At 47.1% G+C, this 25,618-nt stretch overlaps 1 protein-coding gene across 6 annotated transcripts in view; it reads right to left on the bottom strand.

The window, feature by feature from the left end:
• PHIP (pleckstrin homology domain interacting protein) overlaps window positions 1-25,618 on the bottom strand; it is a 603,903-nt gene that overhangs the window by 309,887 nt on the left and 268,398 nt on the right. For all 6 annotated transcript variants that reach the window (XR_004538753.1, XM_033937022.1, XM_033937020.1 and 3 more), the window contains exons 16-17: window positions 22,283-22,508; window positions 8,930-9,067 (exon numbers count right to left, since the gene is read on the bottom strand). Coding sequence is in view for 5 of the 6 variants with exons in the window: in XM_033937022.1 (XP_033792913.1) it covers window positions 8,930-9,067; window positions 22,283-22,508 (364 nt within the window). In the remaining variant the exon portion in view is untranslated. The remainder of the gene's footprint in view (window positions 1-8,929; window positions 9,068-22,282; window positions 22,509-25,618) is intronic.

Raw genomic sequence — 25,618 nt, 5'->3', positions numbered from 1 at the left:
AGATTATGCAAAACCGACTGGCCAAACCGGCCGTCGCTTCTGGACAACGTATCCAGACAATAATGGAAGGTGAAAGTATGAACCGAAGACCAAGTGGCAGCCTTGCAGATGTCCTCCATCGGAGTAGACTGGAGGAAAGCAACAGAAGCTGTCATAGCTCGGACCTTATGCCCCGTGACTCGACCATGGAGCGTGAGACCAGCCTGAGTGTAGCAAAAAGAAATACAAGCAGCCAACCAGTTGGACAAGGTGCGCTTGGAAACCGGACGTCCCAACCGATTAGGATCGAAGGACAAAAACAATTGAGGAACCTTCCGATGAGACTTAGTGAGCTGAAGATAAAAGGCCAGCGCCCTCTTACAGTCAAGCGTGTGAAGCGCCACCTCGCCAGGATGAGAGTGGGGCTTCGGGAAAAACACCGGAAGAACAATGGACTGATTGAGGTGGAAATCAGACACAACTTTAGGTAAAAATTTAGGATGAGTGCGAAGAACCACCTTGTCATGATGGAACACAGTAAAAGGCGGGTCCGCAACCAAAGCCTGCAGCTCACTAATCCGACGAGCGGACGTGAGCGCAAGCAAAAAGATCACATTCCAAGTGAGAAACTTAAGATGAGATTTGTCAATAGGCTCAAAAGGAGGCTTCATCAGCTGAGCCAAAACCACATTAAGATCCCAAACCACAGGAGGAGGTTTCAGAGGAGGATGAACATTCAAAAGACCCCTCATGAAACGAGTAACCAGAGGATGAAGAGAGAGAGACCGACCCTCGAGATGCCGATGGAAAGCAGCAATAGCACTGAGATGCACCCGAATGGAAGCCGTCTTCAGCCCAGACTGGGACAAATGCAACAAATATTCCAGAACCGAAGACACCGGAACCGAACTCGGATCCAGACGGTGCGAGGAACACCAGGAGGAAAATCTGGTCCACTTCTGGGAATAACAAAGCCGAGTCGAGACCTTGCGCAAGGCTTCCAAAACCTCCTTCACAGACTGAGAAACAGGGACCGAAGTCAAGGGGAAAGGAACCAAGCCGTCAGATATAAAGACTGAAGATTGGGATGCAACAGCGAACCCCGACTCTGAGACAGCAGAGAGGGAAAAACAGGCAGAAATAGAGGCTCCCTGACACTGAGTTGAAGAAGCAGGGAGAACCAGTGCTGACGAGGCCATCGAGGCGCAATGAGAATCATAGTGGCCCTGGTCAATTTGAGATGTACCAACGTTCTCAAGATCAGAGGGAAAGGAGGAAACGCATAAAGGAACCTCCCTCCCCAGTCCAGAAGAAAGGCATCGGCCTCTAGACGATCCTGGGAGTACATCCGGGAACAACAGAGGGGCAGTTTGTGAGTCTCCGGGGAGGCGAACAGATCCACCTGAGGAGTCCCCCAGCGGTCGAAGACCTCGTGCAGGACTCGGGAGTTTAGCGACCACTCGTGCGGCTGAAGAAGACGACTGAGTTTGTCTGCCAGACAGTTTGTCTCTCCCTGAATGTAAACCGCCCGAAGGAAGATGTTCTGGGAGATCGCCCATTCCCAAAGGCGCAGGGCTTCCCGGCACAGGGACCAAGAGCCCGTCCCCCCTTGCTTGTTCACATAGTACATTGCCACCTGGTTGTCCATCCGCACGAGAACTACCTGATCGTGCAGCAGGTAGCAGAACGCTCGAGCAGCCAGAAAAATGGCACGAAGCTCCAACACATTGATGTGACAAAGACGGTCCTCCGCCGACCATAGACCCTGAGTCCGCAGACCGTCGAGATGAGCCCCCCACGCGTACTCCGAAGAGTCCGTGGTCAGGACCTTGCGATGCGGCGGAATGAGAAAGAGCAAACCCCCGGAAAGATTGGAAGAGTTGGTCAACCAACGGAGCGAGCGTCTCAAATAAGGAGTCACCATCACCGGAAAGGAGACCGGATCTCGATCCTGACGCCACTGGGAGGCCAAGGTCCACTGAGGAAGCCTCAGGTGCAACCGGGCGAACGGCGTGACATGAACCGTCGACGCCATGTGGCCTAGCAGAATCATCAGACTCCGAGCCGATACGGAGGACTGCAGCGAAATCTGGCGGCTCAGTTGAAGCAGGGCCTCCAACCGAGGCGGGGGGAGGAACGAACGGAGGCGAACCGTGTCCAGCACGGTCCCGATAAACTGAAAGGATTGAGCCAGGCACAACTGAGACTTGGGAAAGTTCACTTCGAACCCCAGACGTTGAAGGAAGATGATAGTCTGTCGGGTCGCTGAGATAACCCCCTCCCTGGAAGGGGCCTTGATCAGCCAATCGTCCAGGTAGGGAAAAACCTGCAGACCCTGAGATCGCAGGGCTGCCGCGACAACCACCATGCACTTCGTGAAGACTCGAGGGGACGAAGCCAAGCCAAAGGGGAGGACCTGGTATTGAAGGTGCAACTCCCCCACCTGGAAGTGTAGAAACTTGCGGAAGGCGGGATGCACCGGAACATGAGTATAAGCTTCCTTTAGGTCCAGGGAGTACTGTGTGCAATTTTGGAGGCCACATTACCGCAAAGATGTACTGAGACTGGAATCGGTCCAGAGAATGGCCACCAAGATGGTCTCGGGACTCAAGGAGCTCCCGTACGAGGAGCGGTTAGGGAAGTTGCAGCTCTACTCACTCGAGGAACGTAGAGAGAGGGGAGATATGATCGAGACATTCAAGTACCTCACGGGTCGCATCGAAGTAGAAGAGGATATCTTCTTTTTCAAGGGTCCCGCGGCAACAAGGGGACATCAGTGGAAAATCAGGGGCGGGAAACTGCACGGTGACACTAGGAAGTTCTTCTTCACCGAAAGGGTGGTTGATCGCTGGAATAGTTTTCCACTTCAGGTTATTGAGGCCAGAAGCGTGCCAGATTTTAAGGCCAAATGGGACAAACATGTGGGATCTATCCGCAAAGATAGATAGGGAGGGTCATTGGAGTGGGCAGACTTGATGGGCCGTGGCCCTTATCTGCCGTCTATTTCTATGTTTCTATGTTTCTATCCAGTCCCCTTCGTCCAACAGTGGGTACAGGACCGGAAGCGATAACATACGGAACTTCTCCCGGACAAGGAACTTGTTGAGCTTCCGGAGGTCCAAAATAGGGCGCAAGTCCCCGGTCTTTTTCGGGACCAAGAAATAACGGGAGTAAAACCCCCATCCCCGGTGTTCGGGGGGAACCGGCTCCACCGCCCGAAGGCTCAACAGGGCCCTGGCTTCCGAGAGAAGAAGAGGAAGCTGAATGCGGTTGGAAAGAGACGCGTCCGGCGGTAGCGCCATGAAGTTTAGTGAGTAACCCTCCGAGATGACACGGAGTACCCAAGCGTCCGAAGTGATCAGAGTCCAGGCCGAATGAAAAGTCCTTAACCGACCCCCGATCGGAAGCGGGGTCGGCGAGAGCGCGGAGGGGGCCCGCCCCCATCCGCTCAGCACGTCAAAAAGACGGCGCCGGCTTAGACGCCCCTTGCACCGGAGGCTTCTGGTGCGGTGCCCTGGCCTGCTGAGGCGGACGCCGGGGAGGAGGCCTGGAGAACGCCGTCGTAGATTTCTGCGGATAACGCCGCGGCGGAGGTCTATAAGGTTTCGGAGTTGCCAACTTGGCCTTAGGACGGACCAAGGAGGCGAGAGAGCGCTCATGCTCGGACAAGCGTTTAGTCGCCACCTCCAGCGACTCATCAAAGAGTTCCGAGCCGACGCATGGTAAATTGGCCAGGCGCTCCTGCAAATTCAGGTCAATATCCACCGTGCGCAGCCACGCAAGACGGCGCATCGCCACCGCAAAGGCGGAGACCCGTGATGACAATTCAAAGGCGTCATAGATGGCATGAAAGAGGAACAAGCGCAGCTGAGACAGGGTTTCCATAAACTCGCAAAAGTCTCTCTTTTGCGAATCCGGCATAACCCCGTGATAACGGGGCATCGCCTTCACCATCTTGCGCAGGTAGGAAGAGAAGGTGAAAGCGTAGTTAAGCACATGGTTAGCCATCATCGAATTGTGATAGAGGCGGCGCCCAAACTTGTCCAAGGTCCGCCCCTCGCGCCCTGGCGGGACCGCAGCTGAAACCCGAGAAGGCTGGGACTTTTTCAGAGCCGACTCCACCAGTAAAGACTGGTGGGACAACTGTGCCTTCTCGAACCCTTTACAGGGGACCTTACGGTACTTCGATTCCATTTTCGAGGGAACCGCCGTGACCGCATAAGGGGAATCCATGTTCCGCAAGAAAGCCTGATGTAAGATCTTGTTCAAAGGCAGGCGCGGAGACTCACGAGGGGGATATGGCAAATCTTGCTCCTCCAGAAACTCCTTCGAATATTGGGACCCCGACAAAAGGTCGAGGTCCAGAGCCTTCCCCATGTCAATGACAAACCTCGAGAAAGAGGAGGGCTTCGAGGTAGGGGAAGGAGATCGAGAGGCCCGTCCCGTCAAGAAGGATGGGGAAGCCTCCCGGGAATACCTGGGTTCCTGACCAGTACCAGACTCCGAGCCCCACGAAGCCACACCACAGGACTTCGTCGGGGTCGGCGACCTCCGATGCCCCGAGGAACCCCTCGGGGAAGTCCCCAGGGTACGAGGCACCGAGGCAAGCTCCATCCTCCTCGGGGAGGAGTCCCTCGATCCCCTTCCCTCCGCACAAGCCTCGGGTTATCCAGGCTGAGCTCCGAGACCTTCAGAGGCTTCGATTTCCTCGCCGGCGAAGAGTGACCCCCGCCGCCGAGGCGACCCCCGAGGGCGCTTAGGTTTGCGGGACCGATGCTTCGCCCGAGGCCGACCCAAGGGCGAGGATCCCCGGGAGGACCTCGACGAGGAAGACGAAGAGGAAATCCGGCGAACCCTGCGCACCTTGTCCCGAGGCCACACACTCCGCTCAGGCTGGTCGACTACCGAGGTCGAGGGCAAGGTTGGGTTCGAGGTCGGGACCACCGGTGCCGAGGCCAAGGCTGCTGAGGCTGAGGCTGCCGATGCCGAGGCTGCCGAGGCCGAAGCCGGCTGCATGTGGGCCAGGGCGTTGGACAGCTCCGAAGCGATCATCGCCCGGAGCATGTCCTGGAAAACGGGGACAGCCATCATAGATGGCATGTCCGAAGTCGGCGGGTGCTCCCTCGAGGGCGACCTCTGTAACGAGTATTCCCGCGGGGCACCCGACTTCGACGCCCGGGGCGGGGCCGAGGACGACCCACCCGCCCCCGTCGAGGAGCCCGAGGATGGCTTCTTCGAAGACTCTGGAGCAGAGGAAGGAAGCGAGGACTTACCCAGAGTCGGCTTCGGGGTCGAGGACGCCTGTTTCGAAGAGGAAGGCAGCTGCGGCGAGGTTGAGGGAGTCGAGGCCGAGGTCGAGGCCGGGGCCGAAGCCGAGGCCGACGTCGAGGCTTTTCCCGCCGCGGGATCCACAGTAAAGAGCTCCGCCATTCGGGCACGCCGGCGTCGGAGAGCACGAGGTTGGAACGTGGAGCACCGAGTGCAGGAGTCAGTAGGGTGCTCCGCACCCAGGCAAAGCAGGCACCACCGGTGGGGATCGGTGATCGAGAGCAACCGCTCGCACCGGGTGCACTTTTTAAAGCCCGTCAAGGGACGGGACATGAACTCAAAAAAACGGCCGAGAACGAACGAGGTCCCGCGGCCGCGGCTTCCGGGAGTCCCCGGAGCCGAACGAAAAACTTTTTTTTTTTTTTTTTCGACGAATATCACACACGCGAACAAAGAAAATAACAAACAAAGCACAGCGACCGAGAAAAATCAATCAGCCGCGGTGGCAGAAGGCAAAAAAGCACGGAGCACAAAACGAACAGGGCTTCTGGCTCCGCGGAAGAAACAGAACTGAGGACAACGAGGTGGGGATGCGCCCTCTAGTGGAGGGAGAAGGCATGCACATGCGTGGTGCAGCATAGCAAGCTTGAAACTTCAATCAAGTTTGCTTGAAAAGCTGTCCGCGCTGGGGCTCCCACATCCACCCACATCCACCCACATGTGAGAATATGCTGCCTGCTTGTCCTGGGATAAAAAGCACTAGGTCTTATTTTCAGGGATGTCTTATTTTTTTCATGTACAATGATCATCTCCCTTCCTCTCCTCCACCCCAATTTTTCCTATTTCCTTTCTCTTCCCCACATATGCATCTTTATTCCCCTCTCACCTATCTCCCTCCCATCCCTTGCAGCTTCTATCCCTCCCTTCTTCCCATCCCCTCATGTAGTATCTTTCTATACGACTGAGTGGCATGAAAATGTAGCCGGGTGGGACGGGATGGGAAAATTTGGTGGTGGAGAAAATTAACCCCCCTCTTTTACTAAGGTGCGCTAGCATTTTTAGCGCACGCAAACCCCCGCGCTAAGCATTTTGCTAGCCTACATTGTAAGCATCTCCCGTTCTGCTAGGGAGACGCGTAGGGCCGCCTAGGTTCGCTTAAGGCTACCGCCTAGCCTTACACGAGCTTAGGTGGGCTTGTAGGCCTCTCTAGGCTCCCTAGAGGTGCCTTCAATATAGGCAGCCTGCCTGGGGACCTTTTTCTTTTTTTTTAAAAAAAGTGTCTCCCGATTGGCTGATTAGACAGCTGTAGAACGCCTACAGCTGCCTACAATCGGGAGCACTTTGCAGAATCAGGGCCTAAGTGTCTGCGTATGCAGATGGTATTTTGCTTCTTTTGAGGAATCCTGAAACTACCATTCCACATTTACTAGATTTGATTGATAGATTTGGGAAATTTTCTGGATATAAAATAAACTGGAGTAAATCAGAGGTTCTTCCGCTGAATGTACATTGTCCAAAAGGATTATTTGACTCTTTCCCCTTTCTATGGAAAGAAAAGGGTATAAAATATTTAGGAATTTGGTTTCATAAAACTCTGGAAGAGGCGATGAAAGTAAATGAAAAATCTTTATTGCTGAAGGTCACAGCAATGTGTGAGCAATGGAACCCCTTACATCTGTCTTGGTGGGGGAGAGTTCAAACAGTTAAGATGATGATTCTGCCTGTGGTTTGCTACCAATTGGGTATGTTACCAATGTTTTTTCAGGGGTCCTTTTACAAAATAAATAAATAGTATACTTACCACGTTTATTTGGCTGGGTAAAGCAGCTTAAATTGCTTTAGTACCTTTACAAAAGCCAATTGCGGAGGGAGGGGTAAATTTCCCCAGTTTTTATAGGTATCATCAGGCCTATATACTGCGACAGGGTATGTATTGCATCCTCCCCAAGCTCATGGAATACCTCCCTGATTGGTTATATTTAGAGTGGCAATTGATGTCCCCATTACGACTGGCTCATGTATTAAGTAACCTAAATATGTTAAGGACAATAGTATTTTATTGGATACTTGGAAAACTTTGAAATTTATTAATAAATTAACAGATGTTCCAGTAGAGAAATCCATTTATCAATTTCTATGGTTAAACTCTAAGATTTAAATAGGCGGGTCTGGGATCTTTTGGAAGCATTGGATACAGGCAAGCATTCGTACATTAGATGATATTATATCTAATGGGAAACTGCTGGATTTTTCACGACTGCAACAAACATTCAGTATTTCAAAATCTCAAAATTATAGATGGTTGCAGTTGAAGCAGGCCATTCAAAGTGGGTTCCCTGACTGGCAGAATTTCAAAAATCATTATAGCTTGCAGGTCCTATGCTTCCAGACAGATTTACTGGGGCATCAGGCTGCCCGGTGGTATAAATTAATATCTAAACTCTTGAATAAGAAACCAAAAAATGGTCTTAGAGACATTTGGAGCATGGAGATAAAGCAGTATATTTCTGCATCTCGATGGCCACGAATTTGGACTTGGAGGATGAAATGTACAGCGTCAGCATCTATGAGACAAACATGTTTTTTTCTATTACATAGATCTTTTTGGATCCCTGTTAGGTTACATAAGTTGGACAATTCTAAGTCCTTTGATACTCAGCTTCTGAAAGTCAATATGGGGACAGATTAACCTCATATTGGAATCAACTATCCCTTTGACGTATGAGGCAATTATATGTGGTACTTTGCTGCATTTCAAGCCACCTATGGATCGTTACAAAGGCAGGCTTTTCCTTATTATGGCAGGAATAGCGATGCAAATGATAACACGCAATTGGAAAAATTGCGACCGCCTCAATTTTGCGTTTTGGTGGGCTAGTTTATGTTTAGGATATAAATATGAAAAGATGGGGACCATTGACATCCTTTGTTAATTCAACATAATTGTCTTTATTTAATTTCTGTCTATTTTTATGCATATCCAGGGTGGGGTGGGATATTTTGTTGGTTTATTTTTGATTGTACTGTTGAAAGGGTTGGGTGGGATATTTTTCTTTGTATTATTATTGATGGAATTTAAGTGCTTATGTTGATTATTAATGTTTTTAAAATTCATGGCACTTGTATTAGTTTTGAAATTAATAAAGATTAAAAAAGAAAACAGTCCAGGTGATTTTCAAATGGCATAGGGCAGTGTGCTGTCTGCCCGACACCAGCACTCAACCTAGATATTCATTGTTGGGCTGTTTCCAGTAACTGCCACTGAATACTGGGGAGTTTTTGGCCGTTTAAATTAACTGGCTAAGCAAATATTTAGCACTGGCCATTTAAGTTAATAGCGGGTAAAGATAGAACTGCTATTTATGTGGTTTGATTTGCCCACTAAACTTAACTTGGATAGCACTGAATACTCGCAGTTAAGCAGTGAGACATAGCCGGTTAGCGGCTGACCACTATCCATTACAATTCAGTGGAGATAACTGCCATCTCCCAATGAATATTAGCAGTTAGCCAGCTAAACACTATTTATCGAGCCAAGAGTAGTCCTGGCTGTTAATTGCACTGAATATCAGGATGATTATTTATTCTAAGTTGGTTGTCTCTTTGTATCTTCTAAAGGAAGAATGAAATACAGCACTAGATTAAAGATTTTTCATTTCATTTAGTGAAAGCATTTACTCACCTCTGCCCAAACGGCTAGTACTGCTGGTTCCAGACTCAAAAGAAAGTCTCTGATCTTGCTCCTGTTGAAGTCGTTGAATCAAACTGTCTAATGGGCTAACTTCACCGTTTGCTTGTAGACTCAGAACTTGATTCAAACCTATGGAAACACCACATTGTTGTGCAAATATTAGCTGATTTATTGCTGTTTCAATACTATATAGTATTCTTTCTGATGCAATTATTCAATGCCAAAGGAAAACCAAGTTGCTTATTTGTAACAGGGGCTCTCCATATACAGAAGGATAACTCAGCCAAAGAACTCAGGAACAATATCTCACTACACCCATGTAGAACAGCACTCTCAGTTCAGAAAAAAAGTCTGGTTTTTAGAATACATTGGAGTTCCAATGTAGTCTTCTGGTCATGTACTCTTTCAGAATAATCAGGATTTCTATTTTTATTTTTGTTTAGAAATTCCATTACTGGGATTAGGTGTTCTTTTTCTCCCTAATTAGGATTTGTGAAAAGGTGCAAAAAAATGTTTATTTGCTTGGTACAGTTTGTGCTTGAATCAAATGCATCCATATTATTAGCTGTGGTGTCATCAACACAGAAATACAAAAGAAGAGAGTGTATCAAGACATGGAAAGGGCTGAGAGTACAAAAGTGTTATTTCCAGTGTTCATCTAATAAACATCTCATTTTTATTTTTTTTTGCATGAAAAGGTGTGGTGGCTGTGTTAGTCCACACTTCAAGGTAATATGTAGAAATAAAACAAACACATAAAAGGAGGAAAAGCACAGTTACTTACTGTAACAGGTGTTATCTAGGGACAGCAGGCAGATATTCTCTACATGTGGGTGACGTCACCGAAGGAGCCCCCTAGCGGACGTTTTCGCAAGCAGACTTGCTTGAAGACCTTCAGGCTTGCGATTGGCCTGCGTCTTCTCAGCGTGTCCTCAGTTCAGATAGCAAGCAAAGAAGCCAACCACCGGGAGGTGGGTGGGTTGCGAGAATATCTGCCTGCTGTCCCTGGATAACACTGTAAGAATTGAAGTGGCCCCCACAATGTTAGGTTGTAGGGGTTATGTTAGGCGCCCTTACAACAAAACGCCAGGTCCCGGATTCAATACCCTCACTGAAGATTCACCAGGAATAGAATCAAATGAGAAGCACAGCCAGAGGTGATTGCATAAAGAATATATTATAGAAATAGGCATACAGAAAAGTAGGATTCATTAAAGTTACAATTACAGTTACAGAGACTGCTTCTATGTTCTTGTGAATGAGAGAGAACACACAAAGAAAGAGAGAGAAAGGGGATGGGGAGGGTGATGTCCCAAGCTAAGCAAGAAGAAAAAGACCGGCAAGAGAGAGACCAGAGCCAAGAGAGGGGGGTTATGTTGCGAGGGGGCTTTTATAGTTTGGAAACTTATTCTAAATATAGAATCTATTGAGCTTCAATAGAAGTTAAACATCCCCATCCGTAGTAAACTTGTGCTAGACAGAAGAAGAATAGGCTGAAGTCAAATGTAATTTCCAGTATGCCTCTGACAATAGTTTCTGATTAATCTTAGTTATCTGTGCACCTGGACCCATTGCATATCCTAAGCTGTCCATCCTAAGCATCAGACATTAACACATCTTCTTAGCACCTCTTCGCCCCTCTTAGCTGCAAGCTGGTTTGTAATCATGATTTAATCAGGGCTATTTGAAACCATCTTTAGGGCTATATGAAACCGTCTGCCTGGATGCTTTCTGTGAATAAGCACTCAGGGTCTATCTGCATCTACATTCCAGAGTCAGATTGATATAATTTCCCATAAGCCTTTGCTGACATTAGTTATGCTAACTGAAAATGCTGATTGCTAGCAATAGCTATGCTGACAAACACCTGTTACGGTAAGTAACTGTGCTTTATTCCAGGACAAGCAGGCAACATATTCTCTATATGTGGGTGACCTCCAAACTAACCAGAAAGGGATGGAGGGAGAGTTGGCAATTTAGGAGAATAGATGCTGCAAAACTGACTGGCCAAAGTGGCCATCACGCCTGGAAAAAACATCCAGACAGTAGTGAGAGGTGAATGTATGAACCGAGGACCAAATGGCAGCCTTACAGATTTCCTCAATGGGAGTGGAGAGGAGGAAAGCAACAGACGCCGCCATCGCCCTGACCTTGTGGCCTGTGACTCGACCCGGCAGGGAGAGACCAGCCTGAGCATAACACTCTCATGTATGTCTTTGTAAAACGTCTACAATGTTCACTTTTACCCCTTTTATAAGCATTATTTTAATTCTTCATTTTATCGTAGCGTTGTAAACCGGCTAGATATTTGTTGATGGTTGGTATATTAAAAATAATAAAACTTGAAACTTAACAGAAAGAAATACAAGCGGACAACCAGTTAGAAATGGTCCACTTAGAGACAGAGCAACCCAAACGATTAGGATCGAAAGAAAGGAACAGCTAGAGAGCAGAACGATGCGGAGCGGTGAGCTTCAAGTAGAAGGCCAGTGCACGCTTACAATCAAGAGAATGTAGAGCCACTTCCCCAGGGTGAGAATGGGGCTTCAGAAAAAACACAGGAAGAACAATAGATTGGTTAATGTGAAAATCAGAAACAATCTTAGGCAAGAACTTAGGATGGGTACGGAGAACCACCTTATCGTGATGGAAGACTGTGAAAGGTGGGTCTACTACTAAGGCTTAAAGCTCACTGACCCGACGAGCAGAAGTGAGAGCAATAAGAAACACAACTTTCCAAGTAAGATACTTTAAGTGAGCCCGCGCTACCTGCTCGAACAGGGGTTTCATCAATTGAGCAAGGACCACATTAAGGTCCCAAACCACCAGAGAAGGTTTGAGGGGCGAATGAACATGGAAAAGTCCTTTCATGAAGCGGGAAACCACAGGATGAACAGAGATAGGCTTCCCATCAATTGGCTGATGAAAAGCATCAATGGCACTAAGGTGAACCGAAGAGGACTTGAGCCCAGCGCCAGACAAGTGCAACAGATAATCCAGGACAGCTGACAAGGAGGCGGACAGCGGCTCCAGCTGCCTAGTAGCACACCAGGAAGAAAAGCGGGTCCACTTCTGATGATAACATTGGTGAGTGGACTCCTTCCGAGATGCTTCCAGGACATCCAGCACAGGCTGGGAGAACTGGAACGAGGGCATTAAGTCTCAAGGAACCAAGCTGTTAAGTGCAGAGACTGATTCTGTGTAAGCAGAGAAGGAAAAACAGGCAGAGGAAGAGGCTCCCTGGAACTGAGTTGCAACAGAAGGGAGAACCAAGGTTGTTGGGGCCACCAAGGAGCTATCAGAATCATGGTGGCACGTGAAGACTGGAGCTTGACGAGAGTCTTCAGAATCAGCGGAAATGTAGGGAACGCATACAGGAACTCGTTCGTCCAATCCAGAAGGAAGGCATCCGCCTCAATCCTGAGAGGAGTGTAAACCCTGGAGCAGAAGCGGGGCAACTTGTGATTGAGGGGGAACACAAACAGATCGACGTCCGGAGTCCCCCAACGAGCAAACACCTGACACAGGGTTACGGAGTGGAGGGATCACTCGTGAGGCTGCAGCAGATGACTCAACTTGTCTGCCAGACAGTTCCGCTGGCCCTGAATGTAGACAGCTCGAATGAATATGTTGCGGCGGATGGCCCAATCCCAGAGCCGCATCACCTCCTGGCACAGGGACCTAGACCCCATGCCCCCCTGTTTGATGATATAGTACATGGCAACCTGGTTGTCCGTGCAAACTAGCACCACCCAGTCGCGAAGTAGGTAGGTGACCGGCTTTCAGAGCTAGGAAAATCGCTCGAAGCTTCAGAAAATTGATGTGACAAAGGCAGTCGGCACGGTACCAAAGACCCTGGGTGCTCAGACTGTCCAGATGAGTCCCCCAAGCATAGGTCGACAAGTTCGTCGTGAGGACCTTTTGCGGAGGAGCATGAAACAGAAAACCTATGGAAAGATTTGAAGAGAGCATCCACCAACGGAGAGACCTCTTCAACAAAGGAGTCACGACAATGCGTCGTGAGAGAGAATCCTGATCCTGGTTCCATTGGGACGCCAGAGTCCATTAAGGAACACGGACGTGAAGTCTGGCAAAAAGAGTCACATGAACCGTGGTGGCCATGTGACCTAGAAGGACCATTATGAGCCGAGCGCAGATGAGCCGAGTGCAGATGGGTCACCCTTCAGCACAAACGGATTAGGGCAGTGGTCTCAAACATGCGGGCCGCATGTGGCCCCCCAGGGACTATTTTGCGGCCCGCGATCTGTCCTCTCCACTTCACAAGTTTTCCAATTGTGGAGAGGACAATCGCGGCTCGCCTAAAGCAGGGGTCCCCAATCTGCTTTTCTTCCCGTCTCACTGCCCTCCCCCAAGCCACCGCAATCGGGGAACAGGCCAGCACCGAGGTCTTAGCTCTCCCTGCTTATCTTCTCCAGCTCAGAGCCGACCAATTCTCGCCACCCGACGTCAATTCTAACGTCGGGGAGGAAGTTCCGAGCCAGCCAATCGCGCTGGCCTGTTCCCCGATTGCGGCTTGTTCCCCAATGGTGGTGGCTTGGGGGAGGGCAGGGAGAAATAAAGAAAAAAAGGAGGGGGACAGGGAGACAGAAAGAAAAAAGGGAGATGGGACACAGACAGAAAGGGGCATGGAGAGAGAAAGACAGAAAGAAAGGGCGGGCATGGAGAAAGAAAAAGAGAAAGAAAGGGGGCACGGAGAGAAAGAGAAAGACAGACATAAAAAGGAAGGGGGCATGGAGAGAGAGAGAGAGAAAGAAAGAAGGGGCAGGGTGAAAGAAATACAAAGTTGGGGGATGGAAGGAGACAGATGCCAGACCAGGGGAAAGGAAGGAGGGAGGGAGAGAAAGGAAAGAAAGAGATGTCAGACCATGGAAATAGGGACAGAAGAAGAGAGAGATAGAAGGGAAGTCAAGACATGGAAATGTAGATTTTGAAAAGAAAGCAGAAAAATTGAATTTTAAGTTAATGCCAAAGATGGATACAAGGCAGAAAGTGAAGACGGAGAGAAAAACAGTCAAAGGACAAGAAGGCCCTGGAAACAGTTAAAAGCACAGAAAAATAAAGTTACCAGCCAACAAAGGTAGGGAAAATGGTTTTATTTTCAATATAGTGATTGAAATGTGTCAGTTTTGAGAAAGGAAAGATATTAAACTTTAAATGTGAGGGCTGCAGAAAAAATAGGGTACTTGGAAGGCCGCAGAAAAAATAGTTAATGACAATTTTGCATAAGGTAAAACTCTTTATAGTTTATAAATCTTTCCTTTAACTATTAAAGGAAAGATTTATCAATAATAATAAAATGCTAGAGGCGCATGCGCTCTTGAAAATTCGTGAGCGCTGGCGCCCTGAGGTGTGCTTCTGTGGCAACATTCTAAACCTCAGGGCGCATGCGGGGGCTGGAGGCGCGCGACTGTGCTCTCTCTCTCTCTCCTAACCTCCCGGCTCCAGCGGCGTAGGCAGCACCAGTGGCAGCAACCGAGTGGTGGACAGCAGCCCCGCTCCGGCCGTTGACCCTCCACAAACCTCCCGGCTCCAGCGGCGTAGGCAGCACTATAAACATGCTGCTTCGCGCCCTTCTACTGCCGATTTCCTCTGCCGCGTCTCTGATGACATCATCGGAGACAGACGCGGCAGAGGAAATCGGCAGTAGAAGGCCGCGAAGCAGCGTGTTTAAAGTGCTGCCTACGCGGCTGGAGCCCCGAGGTTTGTCGGCGGTGGGAGGGTCAGGAGCAGGCCGGATGGAGCAGGACAACGGCAGTAAAAGAAGGGGGAGGGGCCGAACGGAGCAGATAAGAGAAGAGAAAGGGGGGTGGGGGGAAATGCTGCTACTGTTTCTGCACAGGAAAGGGGAGGATAGGAGGGAAATGCTGTTGCTGCTGCATAGGGAAGTGGGATGGAAATGCTGCTGCACAGGGAAATGGGGAAAAATGACAGACAGACAGCGGGAGGGAGGGAGACAGAAAGAAAGAGAGACACAGGGGCAGGGAGAGGAACAAAAAGACAGACAGAGAAAGGGGGCCAGAGAGAGAGTCAGCGGGAGAGGGAAAGGGGGCTTCTTTAGGGGGAGGGGTGTGCTTGGGGCAAACAGCTTTGCTCTGGGGGGGAAGACAGAAGGGGCCATGGAGAGACATGGAGAGTGAAATGGGGCTGCTTTGGGGGGGAGGGGTGTGCTGGGGGGAGACAGAAGGGGCCATGGAGAGATAGGGAAAGGGGGCTGCTTTGCGGGGAGGTGTGCTGGGGACCGACAGCTTTGCTCTGGGGTGGGAAGACAGAAGAGGGCCATGGAGAGACATTTGGGGAGGAGGTGGGTGCTGGGGGCAGACAGCTTTGCTCAGGGGGGAGGGGGAGACAGAAGGATACAGACAGCGGCCAAGGAGAGAGAGATAAAGAAACACAGACAGACAGACATCTATTCTAGCACCCGTTAATGTAACGGGCTTAAAAACTAGTAAACTATAAAGAATTTTACCTCATGCAAAGTTGTCATTTCTTTAATAAGACATTAACTATTTTTTCTGCGGCCCTCCAAGTACCTACAAATCCAAAATGTGGCCCCACTAAGGGTTTGAGTTTGAGACCACTGGATTAGGGCCTCCTGACGAGGGCGAGGCAAGAAGGAGCGGACGAACCGTGTCCAGGACTGCTACGATGAACTCGAGAGACTGGGTTGGGCAGAGGTAAGACTTGGAAAAGTTCACCTCGAAGCCGAGACTTCGAAGGAGCAAGATGGTCTGACTTGTCGCTCGCAGGACTTCGTTGCGAGAAGATGCTTTGATTAACCAGTCGTCGAGGTAAGGAAACACCTGCAGGCCGCGGAGGCGCAGGGCCGCAGCCTCCACAACCAGACATTTCGTGAAAACCCTCGGAGAGGCAGCCAAGCCAAAGGGAAGAACACGATACTGGAGATGGAGATTCCCCACCCTGAATCTCAAATAACGGCGAGAGGCCGGGTGTATCAGAATGTGCGTGTACGCCTCCTTGAGGTCCAGTGAGCACAGCCTGTCCCCCTCGTCCAAGAGGGAATACAACGTGAGAAGGGTGAGCATTCTGAATCGTTCCCGGACCAGAAACTTGTTCAGAGAACGGAGGTCCAGGATCGGACGCAGATCCCCCGTCTTCTTGGGTATCAGAAAGCACCGGGAATAAAATCCGGAGTAACACTGCTCCGGGGGAACCTCCTTGACCGCCCGAAAGCGAAGAAGAGCCTGAGCTTCCTGTAGGAGGAGGGGAAGCTGAGACTGAGCAGAAGGAACTTCTCTTGGAGGCACATCCAGGGGTACGCGACTAAAGTGGAGGGAGTACCCCTCCCGGATGATAGACAGGACCCAACTGTCAGTGGTAAGACTCTCCCACTGGGTATAGAAATGATGGAGGCGACCCCCGATGGGGAGGGGGAAAGGCTCCAGGAGGAAGGGAGCCCGAAGACTCGGACTGAATTGTCAAAAGGACGGCCTGGTCTTCGCCGAGGCCGGCAGCTGAGTCTTAGGTTGACGTTGTTGCTGCTGCAGGGGCCGTTTCGAAGGAGGCCTAGAGAAAGCAGGAGTGGATTTTTGTGGAAACCTCCGAAGAATTCTGCAGAAATTGTCTGCTAGGGAATTCTTCTCCCCTTGAATGTAGACAGCCTTCAAGAAAAGATTAGAGCCTTAGGGCTTTATATACTAAAGTGGACGTGGCTAGTTTTTTATGCAAATAATCAAGCAAAATACCTAGAAACATGAAAGACACCAAAATGCAGGTGTTTTGTGTTTGGGGTTTTTGGTTGGTTTTTTTTTAAAAGCAGTTTTCAAAGTCATTTCCAAAAAAGCACACTTTGCATTAGTAAACCTCTGCAAATAAACTTCTATAAATATTACATTAATAAATTGCTGTGATGCAAAATTTATTTAATTTGTTTTATATCCTGTCCTCCCTAGAGTGCTCAGAATGGGTTATAAGGTAACATACATAATAACTAAACAAAAACAAAATAGAGATAACTAAGGCAGTACGGGCTACAGTGATAATCATCTAATATAGTTATTCATCTTACATTAGCAAACATAGAACAAGGATTTTTAACATACAGATAGTTCATCTTACATTAGCAATTCCAGAAATGTTAGTTTCACATACGAGGTCTGTTCAAAAAGTCCCGGACTGATTTTATAAAAATTTATTAAACCATCTTACAACATGAGAGGAAGTGACGTCACCAGAGAAGATGGAAGCTTGATTCAGGGCTCAGCTCCTCGGCCAAAGCTTTTCCCCTGCTGTTTATCTGCAACCTTTGAACACTACAAATAAAGCTTGTGCTTGTACTCATGATGTCCTCTAAAAGGCGAGTGGAAATGGAAAAACCAGAGTCATGTGAAGGAAAAATCGGCAGCCAGGCCACCACATGGTGGGAGCGCACTCGGTGGTGATAACAGGTGCATTTCTGAGGTATCATTGCCGTTCCTGACTGGAGTTCTTATGGAGGAGCCCGCTTCTGGAAACAAAGGCATGAAGGCACCAACTAAAGCGGACCTGCGAGAGTTGCTGAAAGCAGTTAAAACAAAGATTTCAGGAGTTGCTGAGAAGATCCGGGAGGCAGTTCAGGAGCTCTGCCAGGACCTAGCTGAAATGGGGAGCAGAACTGACACTGTGGAACTTCATGTGGATTCTTGTGAGGAGAAAGTGGTGGGCTCACAGCAGAGTATGGAAGAGCTGCTAGGAGAATTATCTGAACTGATCAATAAGGTAGAAGATATGGAGAACAAGGCCCGCCACAACAGTATATGTGTGTGAAGTGTTCTGAATTCCCCACAGTATAAAGACACTAAAGCAGTAGTTGAAAGACTGCCTAGGTATAAAGACAGCGCATCGGTCGTTGGGACCTAAATTGGGTGATCACCTTAAGGACATTGGAGTCCAGCACTGGTCGCCGTACATGAAGAAAGACATGGTACTACTCGAAAGGGTCCAGAGAAGAGCGACTAAAATGGTTAAGGGGCTGGAGAAGTTGCAGTACAGTGAGATTAGAGAAACTGGGCCTCTTCTCCCTTGAAAAGAGGAGACATGATCGAAACATTCAAAATACTGAAGGGAATCGACTTAGTAGATAAGACAGACTGTTTACACTCTCCAAGGTAGGGAGAACGAGAGGGCACTCTCTAAAGTTGAAATGGGATAGATTCCGTACAAAATGTAAGGAAGTTCTTTTTCACCCAGAGAGTGGTGGAGAGCTGGAACGCTCTTCCGGAGTCTGTTGTAGGGTAAAACACCCTCCAGGGTTTCAAGACTAAGCTGGACAAGTTTCTGCTAAACTGGGACGTACAGGTGAGGCTGGACTCATTCTAGAGCACTGGTCTTTGACCCGGGGGCCGCCGCGTGAGCGGACTGCTGGGCACGATGGACCACTGGTCTGACCCAGCAGCAGCAATTCTTATGTTCTTTCAAAGTTTTGCTTTAAAGGAGAGGTTTCTGCGCTGGGCTCGCGAGATGGAGATGGTCAATTGGGAAAATAACTGCTTAGAACTATACCAAGATTTATCAGCCAGCATGTTACAGAAGCAGTGGGCCTTTCAGGAGGTGACACGCTCCCTGTCCCGGGCCATCATTCGTTATCGTTGGACTTTTCTCTTTGGCCTCTTAATTACCATCAATGGGGTCCACAAGAGGGTGGTGACTCTTGATGAAGCCAGTGTAATTTTGCTTAAGGCATTGAGATTGTAGCAGTTCCCCAAGCAGCAGGAGCAGCCCACTCCAGCAACGCCTAGCCACCTTTCACTAGCAGAGGGTGGAATGGAGATCTCGGCCACACCACAGAGCATCTTATGTAGCTGTCTCAGGGTCCAGAGCCTGACCTTCCTGTTCATGGCATGACTAAGAACTGCATGTGACTGTATTTTCTGGTTTCTTGTTTAGCCCACATTTTTTCTTTTGAGCTTGCTTAGGCTGCATGGGCTTGGGTATTACTAATGAATGGGTTATGTGTGATGAATGGATGGAAATCAAGAGGGGTGGTATAAATGGATTGTGAGTGCTGGGGGGCAGATGCTTGACTGTGCATGGCTGTAGTAGGTTCTGTGTTTTATTCTTGGGGTACTTTCCTTGTTGGGGGCTTATTAGGATGTATAGAAACATAGAAACACAACGGCAGATAAAGGCTAAATGGCCCATCTAGTCTAGCCCATCCGCAGTAACCATTATCTCTCTCTCTCTCTCTCTCTCTGAGAGATCCCACCTGCCTATCCCAGCCCTCTTGAATTCAGACACAGTCTCTGTTTCCACCACCTCTTCCGGGAGATTGTTCCACACATCTACCACCCTTTCTGTAAAAAAGGGTTTTGGAGACCTTATCTGGTGAAGGACACAAAAAAACTTCAAGCGGTCCAGAAGAAGGTGACGAAAATGATAAGAGGTTTGTGCCAAAAGACGTATGAGGAGAGACTGAAAGCCCTGAATATGAATACCTTAGAGCAGGGATCTCAAAGTCCCTCCTTGAGGGTCGTAATCCAGTAGGATTTTCAGGATTTCCCCAATGAATATACATGAGATCTATGTGCATGCACTGCTTTCATTGCATATTCATTGGGGAAATCCTGAAAACCTGACTGGATTGCGGCCCTCAAGGAGGGACGTTGATTTCCCAAGGAGGGATAGGGGAGATATGATTCAGACGTTCAAATACTTGAAAGGTTTTAACGTAGAACAAAATCTTTTCCAGAGAAAGGAAAATGGTAAAACCAGAGGGCATAATTTGAGGTTGAGGGGTGGTAGACTCGACAGCAATGTAAGGAAATTCTTCTCTACGGAGAGGGTGGCGGATGCCTGGAATGCGCTCCCGAGAGAGGTGGTGGAGATGAAGACGGTGACAGAGTTCAAAAAAGCGTAGGATGAACACAGAAGATTTGAATCAAAAAATAATAGTAAATATTGTAGAACTAAGGCCAGTACTGGGCAGACTTGCACACTCTGTGTCTGTATATGGCCGTTTGGTGGAGGATGGGCTGGGGAGGGCTTCAATGGCTGGGAGGGTGTAGATGGACTGGAGTGAGCTTTGACGGAGACTTCAGTAGCTGGAACCTAAGAGCTTTGGATTCTTGCCTAGAAATAGCTAAGAAACCCCCCCACACACACACACAAATTTTCAGATTGAATCAGGTTGGGCAGACTGGATGGACCATGCGGGTCTTTATCTGCCATCATCTGCTATGTTACTCAGATTACTCTGGAGCCTATCACTTCTTAACTTCATCTTATGCCCTCTCGTTGCTGAGTTTCCTTTCAAATGAAAGAGACTCGACTCATGCACATTTATATTACATAAGTATTTAAACGTCTATATCATATCTCCCCTCTCCCGCCTTTCCTCCAAAGTATACAGATTAAGATCTTTAAGTCTGTCCCAATATGCCTTATGATGAAGACCACACACCATTTTAGTAGCCTTCCTCTGGACCAACTCCATCCTTTTTATATCTTTTTGAAGATGTGGCCTCCAGAATTGTACACAATATTCTAAATGAGGTCTCACCAGAGTCTTATACAGAGGCATCAATACCTCCTTTTTCCTACTGGCCATACCTCTCCCTTTGCAACCTAGCTTTCGCCGTCACCTTTTCAACCTGTTTGGCCACCTTAAGATCATCACATACAATCACATCGAAGTCCCGCTCTTTCGTCATGCACATAAGTTCTTCACCTCCTAAACTGTACATCATCATTAACGCGGCAGAGTGAAATCCCCGATGGACAAGGCCAAGCAGCCTGTTTAGAGTGCTGCCGACCTGACGCTGCTTCAGATGAAGGTAGGGCTCACTTGTGGTTGGCGGGGAGGGAAGGATGGAGGGTCAGCAGGGGTTCAGCTGCGTAGTGGGGGTGGGGAGGGGTGCTCAAGGGTTCTGCTGCACAAGGGATGGGAGGGAGAGAAAGATAGAAGCTGGGCAAACTTCTGCTGCGAAGGGTATTGGGAGGGAAGGGAGGAAAGATGCAGCACATGTAGGGGAGAGAAAGTGAAGACCCTAGGCCTTCACAGGCAGACCACTCAACTCTCTATATGCTGAAACAAATAATATGAGTTTTAATAATTAAATAGTAATAGCTTACAGGAACAAATCACACAGCATACAGAGTGATAGAGCATACACCAGGCTGGCCAGACTGATGGAGAACTTCCGATGAGTTCTGAATCCTTGGTTCAAGGAGCTTTCTTTTATATGATTCTGGCAGCTCTGGCCCACGTTGATGCATGTTACATTTCACATTTTCATTAGTTAATCATATTCATTATCTCATATATTAAGCTATGGATTGGTTAATATAATTGAGTGATTCTGTGTCACGCCTTTTCTCATAAGCTTCTCCCTTACTTCCCCGTAAATGTCCTTTTAATATACCAAGTTCCTCCTTTGAGCGCCTGGGCCTAATGGTTTTCCGGCTCTGTGGTTAGCCTTTTTGTACACTTCTGTCCGTGGTTCGTCTTTCTTCTGGTGAAACTTTCATAAAGTTATCATGCTACTTATATTTTTCATCAGAATTGTTTTTCTCTATAACTACGCCCTCTGTTTCTAAGAAAAAGCAGAAGTGCCTCTCAGAGTTCACAGTGTGTTTCAGAGTTGACAATTTCTTGTCAGAGAGTCCATCTTGCTTTTTCAGCAACCATTTTAGGTCTTAGCTGTATTGGCCTTGCTTTGGTCTACTCCTGCTGTGACAGGGAAATTCTAGGGGGTCTTCACCTGAACTTACAGGACTTTTCCTCCCCCTCCTCAAAAGGAAAGAGGAAGGGAGAGATGGTCATGTGCACACCCCAAAAATAAGACCTAGTGCCTATTTTGGGCCCCAAATGAATATAAGACACTGTCTTATTTTCGGGGAAACACGGTACATGCATACAGAACAGTACATACAAACATGGGTCTACCAAGCCATTCTAACATTTTCATTGGAATCTGAAGCTTAAGAACTGTAGTTTTACCAAGTGTAACAAGAATTGTGGTCTCCTTCACATAGCAACATCAGGGAAAATTTTAAAGAGCCCTCCAACCTGAATCAATAGTCACACCAGATCCTATTTCTCAGGGAATCTCCACTCCACTGTGGCCTAGGAAGCCCAACAGTCAACACCCCCACCTTCTTGCTTCTGACACAAGGCTAAAAAGGATCCAAATCCTTCTCTCTTTGAAACCAAAACAATGCTGCAGATTAGTACATAAGCCCCTAAATGTCATGCCTGTAAAACTATTATTAATAAGCAAACCCAGGACAAACCTACTGCAAATATCTCAATACGTAATTTACACATGGATTTTCAAAAGAAAAATTTATAACATCCCAAACCAAACTTTCATAGCATACCCATTATACCTGAGGAGGTGACCCCCATCTGTGGAATAAGCTGCTCATCTCTGCAGTTCTCACGGCCTGGGACTAATCTCTGATATCTCGTTGGGTGAGGGTTACCATCAACATCCACCAAGAATGGTGGTGGCATTAGATGTGGAGCTTGCTGTGTCTGCTCATCTAAGACAAAGTTGTTGACATCACGGATAAGAGGTCGATAATCACTGTGAAAGAACATCTGATCTGCTATCTGTGACATGAAAGAAGACAAAAATTAAATCCTTTTAATTAAAATCTTCAACATCTATTTGTATTAACAATACTTCTATCCTACCTAGTATTTTAACATTCTATCATGATTAATTAATAACAGATAAATGAGCACAAAGATCAACCTTATTAAATCTAAACAGAACTGTAAGAGTTATAATGCTCGGATCAATATTCAACAGCACTTGTATCTGGCCAATATCTGATGCAAATTGCATAAATGTCCTCCGTTTTATTTTTATTAAGCACTGAATAAATAATTTGGGACAGACAACTTAATGCCCCAGGTATCAGTGGGATTCTGGAGAAGGGCCCAAATTCATACATAGTGACAACGTTCCACCATTAATAGGATCAACGTATCTATTTAGATGGCTCAAACAGCACTCCTACACAAACAAATAGGACCAATGACTATTAGACATAAATATAAGCAGATAAATCATCCACTGTTCTTTGTGTGGCAGCCATGAATTTGAATACTGACTCAGTCTCATGTTACTTTTGAATTTCTAACATGGTATTCGGAGTAAAAAAAAAAAAAAATAGAAGAGCTTGGCTTTGACCTGTGATAAAAACATAGGTTTTTATCACAAGGCTAAACTTATCAAGGTGCTGTGTCATATGATTATTTGATTTGATTTTTATTTAAAAATTTATATACCGTACATTAACTATACGGTTTACAAAAATTACAATCATAACAAGTTAAACACCACATACAGACACATTTTCAGAACAGCTCTCATTTAAAAAAACTAACACAGGAAAGCACTAAAAAAAATTGATTTTTCATCATTTTCTTACAATTCATCCTCCCAGCATAGTATCACCTCCACACCAGGGGATACAGTATTGCCTCCACACCAGTCCTGAATATAAAATTGGTCTTGTCTGCCTAAGTTCAGCTTCCTTTTGATCCTCTGGAATTTGCAATCTTAAAAGATAACCCCTTAACACAGATTTTCTTATAGTTAAAGTTTGGCTAGGCAAATCTCAGAATTATAGGCCTTATTCTACAGTGAACATTTTTGGTCTTTAGAAAAGAAAAAGGTTTGCTTAGACCGGCTCCATCTTTCTTTTCAGACTCTCGAAGTATCTATTTTTCAGGATCTTAGAAGGCAGTACAGTTGTCTTCCATAAATTGGATACAGGACATGTTAAGAAGTACTTAAAGATTACAGGGACAACAAGGAGATCAGATAAGCTCTTTATTCTTCTCTGTGGAGTCTGTAAAGAGAAAGCAACATCTAAAACACTTCCTCAATGCGTTAAAAAGGCTATTGCTTCTGCATATATTCTCTATGGTCATCACGTTTCAGAAGTTTTTGGAAAGCTTATTCTATAAGGAGTCAATATGTTTCTTGAGTAAAGCATTCCTTCGTTCTTTCTCATGAAATCTGCAAACTAGTAATCTAGAATCTATACATTCTTTTGCCTGTTACTACATTTTGGATATTCAGGCTCAATGTAATGTGGCTCTTGGGGCCAAAGTGTTAGCAGCAAGGATTTCAGTGACCCCACTGTCAGAATGTACTGCTTTAGAACATCCCGATCATTTGGACTGATCTGGTAGAAAGGTAAGAAAAGAAAAATGGGACCAATACTTCTAATGTTGATGTCAACCGGACTTTGTAGTGCTACAAATAATTCTGTGCTGCTCATGACTTTTGTTCAATGGCAGACATAATCTTTAACTTTATCATCAAAGAGAGAGCATTGAACATCTGCTAACCTCATAAGAGTATGAAAACTTTCACAGAGTCCAGATGCACATATCCACACATTTATTTAGCCTGGTGCATGAATTCACCAAGTCTTAGGGGTTGGAACAAGATATTTATTTGGGACTGAAAGTTGACAAATTCAGTCACTTTTTTTTTTTAACCAATAAAGATATGGATATTTGGGAACAAAAAGGATGTGATACAAGTAAGGTGGCTATGCCAAGGGTGTTTCTAAAGTTATATTCAGGTACAGTTCTTGAAAATTTTTCTCTGATTACTGCTAATGAAGTGGGTGACATATTGAGAAAGCTAAAGGCAATGTTGTGTTGCACTCATTCTGTTTCAACTGGACTTAAAAGAAAGTGGGGAGTGGGTGGTATCATTACTATTGCAGAATATAAATGCATCACTAACATAGGATCAGATTCTAGTGGTAATAAAGCAGATAGTGGTGCAGAAATCCATATGAGAAAAGGCTGAACAAATTGAAGCTATACTCACTCGAGGAACATAGAGAGAGGGGGGACATGATTGAGACGTTTAAATATATAACAGGCCATATCAAAGTGGAAGACGATATCTTCTCTCTTAAAAGACCCTCAACCACAAGAGGGCATCCGCTGAAATCAAGGGCGGGCAATTTCATGGCGACACCAGGAAGTATTTCTTCACCAAAAGGGTGGTCAATCATTGAAATGAACTTCCACTACAGGTGATCAAGGCCAGCAGCGTGCCAGATTTTAAGAAAAAATGGGATACGCATGTGGAATCTCTAGCGGTATGAAGTTAAGAAGGTGGGTCAATAGGGTGGGCAGACTTAATGGGCTGTGGCCCTTTTCTGCCGTCATTTTCTATGTTTCTATGTAATCTCATTTGCCATGTCGAAGCCCATTTCTCGAGCTTGATTAGTCACATTGCAGATCTTCGCAATCCCCCTGTGTCTTCACTACTCTAAATAACTTCGTATCATCCACAAATTTAATCACCTCACTCGTCGTACCGATGTTCAGATCGTTTGTAAAGATGTTGAAGAGCACGGGTCCCTGCAGCACCCCACCTGTGATGCTCTTCCAATCTGAGTATTGTCCATTTACCCCCACTCTCTGTTTCCTATGCTCCAGCCAGTTTTTAATCCATGTGTGTATTTCACCCTCAATTCCATGGCTCACAATTTTCCGAGGTAGTCGTTCATGTGGAACCTTGTCGAACGCCTTCGGAAAATCCAGATACACAATGTCGACCGGGTTGCCCTTGTCTATCTGCCTGTTTACTTCCTCGAAGAAGTGCAACAAGTTCATCAAACAAGATCTGCCTTTGCTCAAACCGTGCTGGCTGGTCCTCATCAGACCATGTCCGTCAAGGT

Source organism: Geotrypetes seraphini, chromosome 3 (genome assembly GCF_902459505.1).
Source record: "Geotrypetes seraphini chromosome 3, aGeoSer1.1, whole genome shotgun sequence".
In the NCBI taxonomy this organism is placed as follows: Eukaryota; Metazoa; Chordata; class Amphibia; order Gymnophiona; family Dermophiidae; genus Geotrypetes; species Geotrypetes seraphini.
Note: the sequence above shows the minus strand (reverse complement) of the source record. Positions and strands in the feature narration are given on the sequence as shown.